This window comes from Geospiza fortis, unplaced genomic scaffold (assembly GCF_000277835.1).
Source record: "Geospiza fortis unplaced genomic scaffold, GeoFor_1.0 scaffold10, whole genome shotgun sequence".
Taxonomy (NCBI): domain Eukaryota; kingdom Metazoa; phylum Chordata; class Aves; order Passeriformes; family Thraupidae; genus Geospiza; species Geospiza fortis.
Genome location: NW_005054326.1, coordinates 5,345,176 through 5,349,347, shown reverse-complemented (window position 1 = coordinate 5,349,347; position 4,172 = coordinate 5,345,176). Strand labels below are relative to the sequence as shown.

Below are 4,172 nucleotides of genomic sequence, written 5' to 3'. Positions count from 1 at the left end.
TTTCTTTTTCTGTTAAAAATCCCCCCCAAACCTATGTATACTCTGGGATACAAAAACTGCTGTATAAACCCTTTGAAATGCTGGATAAATCCCTAATCCATATACCTACAGGATTAAAAACCTAATGGATTTCATTTTAGGTGTTCTGGACAACAAATTTCTAAATGTAGCTCACTATTGGATGAAAATAACCTTTAAAAGTCTGTTGGTGAAGTTCTTCAAAAGACAGGACCCGCTGGAGGGTCCTTCTCCTTCTCTCTTTCTCCCTAGTTTGGTGCAGAATGGTTGTTATTTTTTTTGTGGTTTATTGTTTTTTCTGTTCTTTTTTTCCATTTTCTTTTTTTTTTTAAATAAAAATTGTAGAATTGGTTTTTCCCCCTTCTTTCCTCTTTTTCTTTTCTTCCTAAAGTCTCCTTCGTTCAAGTTTCACACGAGCCTCCCATTGCATTGTTAGTTTGTCATGTTCTTCAATACAAAAGCGGCTGCCTCACTCCCCCCGGGCCGGGTGCGTCTCTCTCGCTCTTTATTCCAGTGTTTAGATGTAAGGGTACTGGTTGACCTTGGTGGGGCTCAGTGGGTATCCAGTGTAGACTGTGGAGGCTGGAGAAGCACTGATATAGGTCTGATGGGCAAACTGAGCCTGGTACTGGCTGGGGTGGATGGTGGGCGAGGGCAGGACGCGCGGGCCCATGCTGACGGGGACCTGGTGCACGATGCTGGCGGGGTAGGTGGTGTGCTGCACCGCGTGCCGGGCCGAGCCCTGCGAGGCCACCAGGTGTGCGACGGTGCCCGTGGAGCCCAGGGCAGCGGGGGCGGTGTATGTGTACAGGTGGGGCTGGGGGGGCAGGGGGGCGGCGGCAGCCAGGTGGGGATGGACCGTGCCGTGGCTGGGGCTATTGTGCGGGAAGGAGTACGGGGCCTGAGCTATCGTTGGAGTGATGTAGGCTTGCTGTCTCCGGTGACTCCCTGTGCGGTCAGTCGAGATGTGCTGCTGGCCCTGGATAAAGACAGCAACAGTGAGAGGTGGTTACAAGACACGAGATGGCTCTGTACCTCCTCGGTAGGGTCTGGGAACCTCCCTGCAACACCAGGACAACCTCAGAAAAGTCTCCTGAGCTCCTCTTGACACCCTCAGCATTCAGCCAGTCTTCCCTTGAAAACGTGTGACAGCAATGGGTCCCTCACAAGCCCAGGAAAACCCTGTAGTTTCATACATTGACCAAAATGACCCCCAGGAGGTAAGGAAGTCCCCCAGTTTGAGCTACAACCTGCCGACACAGCTACCAAAAGACACAACCTTGGACGTCCAGCTCCCAAGAACATCTTCCTCAAGTCCAGTTGCTCAGGCAACAAGTGTTTTTTGCTGGTGAACTCTCTGATGACAAATTGTGGTCTACAGATAGCTCAGGGGAATGAGATTGCCTAACTTTGCCTGGAACAGGCAATTTATTTTTGTTCAGTTTGCGTATTTGCAGTTAATGATTTCCTTGGTTAGTAAAAATAACCACGTTATTTTTTAAGGAGAAAACTCTCAGCTTGATTAGATCCTGCAGGTGCCTGGTGCCCTCATTGTCCTTAGCTAAAATTACTTGAGCACAGGAAACTTCTAGCATTGGGAAGGGACCAATGTACTTTTTTTTCCCAGGGATTTTTAAATTTGTTTTCTTGCACTGCACAAAAATGAAGGGAGTTTTCCCAATCATTTGTAATCAGAGTATTAAATTACCAATAAAGCAGGAATTAGAAGACAAGAAAGAAAATGCTCCATGCTATTTCCTTCTATTCTTCCAAACCTTTTAATCCTTTTTGTGAGCACTCTCTGTGCCATTACTGTGGAAATATGGTAGCCACACTCCTCCCCAACTTTTGCAAAGAGCATCTTGTCCACTTCCTCCATTTTCACACACTTTTATTTAAAATTTGTTCACATTTTTAAATTTCCTCTGCATATTGAAGGAGAACAGATATTCTTCTCCAAAATAAACAAGCTATTTTTCTTTTTAAAAAACAGTTCTGCTAATATCCAGCTCTGGATGCATACCAGCACCGTCCTCTGAGCTCTCCAGACTTTCTCCTCTTGAAACACTGGTAACTGAGCTTAACTTCCCTACCCTTCTCAACTCACCTCAGGGAAGAGAGAGGCCCCAGGTGCAGGATGTGAAAAGGGCATTATTTCCTGCAGCTCCTGGGAAGCTCCCTGAAAGTTCTGATCACAGACTGGGAAACGTCTCAAGAACTGCATGCTGCCAAGAAATGGGATTTGTCCAGATCTCAGCCCAGCTTTATCACAGGATGGATCAAACTCATTACATGAGGTCACCTATATACATAGAGGCTCTGGTTCGCCTTGTGCCACCTGATGGGGACTTCTCTCCCAGTCCCACAGCCAGGCTTATGCACTCTATGCACTTGGAAGATATTCTCCCCACAGTTACTTAGAGCTAAGGAGAATTCAGTCCTTCCTACATGCTCCTGCTCCACTCCTTTGTGGCTGAGTCACTGCATTTCCCCTCTCATGTTATTCCCACTCACTCTGTTAGACCATCAGGCTTCGGAACACACAGGAAGAGTACCCCCAGCCCGCTCAGGGGTGTGATCTGCACTACCTCTGCTGCCTGAGCTGGAAGATCAAGGTCTGCAGTCAAGTAGAAACAAGTTGATCAAACTCAACACGGGGTCCAACTGCCACTAGACTGGAACAGGACAGCCCATGATGGAGGAGTGGTAGGTAACAGCTGGATGATGCACCACCAAAATCAGTCTTGGTTGACTTACCTGACTTAGATTTAGAGGCTGTTGCTGCTGGAAATGTGCTCCTGGTCGCTGCTGCCTATAGGCAACGGCTCCAGACGAGCTCCCTGAAGAGTGACCGCTGGTGGAGGTCACGGTGCTGGAGGACTTGGACTTGTAGGAGGATGAGTGGTGACTGGTGGTGACTGTGCCAGGAAAGGAAACACATTTGTAGCTTACATGACATTGTTTAATTACTCACCCTACCTTTTCCTCACCGAGTCTCCTCCAGAGTGGCTTTTGGGAGGAGACATACAACAGAAGCAGGTTAAGAAAACTGTTTCTCTCAAGTAACAGAATACCTTAGTAGGGCTTGATATACACGACAGGCCTGTTATCCTAGAGGCAGACAAACAAACCTGATTAACTGGACCCAAAGCAGGTCTGGAGCAGGCTTTATAGATCCTTCAGAACCATGAGACAATGTTCTGCCAGCAGAACTGTACAACAGAGGTACAAATCCCAAGGAGAGGAAGGAAAGTATGGTGTGCACAGCTTAGAAAAGCCCTGGCTTGCCTAACATCAGGTGTGTGGGAAGGGAGGGAGAAGGAGCTGGTAGGGAGCTCACCCTTTGAGCCTTTGTGTTCACCAGCAGTGCATCCAAAGCAAGGACTGCCAGGTAGCTCAAAGCCAACACCTTCGGGCCAGACTTCCACCATAAAGCCCTTTTCAACACATCACACTATCTACCATTGCAGAGGTTCTTGGTGAACAAACCTCATCAGTCCACAGTGAAGATCCTGGGGAAATGTTCTTCCCAGAAACATCAAGTTTGGATGAAAATTCACATGTTTTCAATCTCTTACCCGTTTTAACAAAAGCCTATGGAAAGGCAAGGCAGCAAAGGTTCACACTGGCATTTAGGTGACTTTCATGTCAAATGTTGGGCTAAAGGCTGCATTCTGCTCTTGGGTTTGTACAGAACTAACTGGGACCGACACTTGCCCCACGACTCCTGAGTGAACCACGGCACACAAATAATGCAATATGGCTACCAAGAACAGATGTGTCACTTGAGAGAAGTGCAGGAGCACAGTTTCTTTGGAAAACAACCCAACCAAACAAACAAAATGAAACTGAACAATGAGATTCTTCCAAGATAAATCATTTATTTCTTACTAATTTTCTTGACGGAAGAGGTGCAATTTACCTGGTGCCAGGCTATCGCACTCTACCAACACCTCACTGGCCTGGGTTTTCAGTGGTGGCACGATGATGGTTCGGGGGTTCCCACTGCAGTGAGTCTCTGGAACCCCTTTGGTGTCGTAGCTGTTCCCATTGTTCTGCCCTGTGCGATGCTGCACGGCGTAAGGGCTGTTGTTGCTGGAGGAATCGGAGTAGGGGGAGTCATGCACGGTGACACAGCTGATGACATTCTTCCT

General features: G+C 47.6%; 1 protein-coding gene across 1 annotated transcript in view; it reads right to left on the bottom strand.

Annotated features, from left to right (window-relative positions):
- Positions 1 to 320: 320 nt before the first annotated feature.
- HIPK2 (homeodomain interacting protein kinase 2) overlaps positions 321 to 4,172 on the bottom strand; it is an 85,943-nt gene continuing 82,091 nt past the window's right edge. Inside the window, exons 13-15 of the mRNA XM_031057005.1 lie at positions 3,941 to 4,170; positions 2,776 to 2,936; positions 321 to 997 (exon numbers count right to left, since the gene is read on the bottom strand). Coding sequence (XP_030912865.1) covers positions 536 to 997; positions 2,776 to 2,936; positions 3,941 to 4,170 — 853 coding nt within the window. The 3' untranslated portion in view covers positions 321 to 535. The remainder of the gene's footprint in view (positions 998 to 2,775; positions 2,937 to 3,940; positions 4,171 to 4,172) is intronic.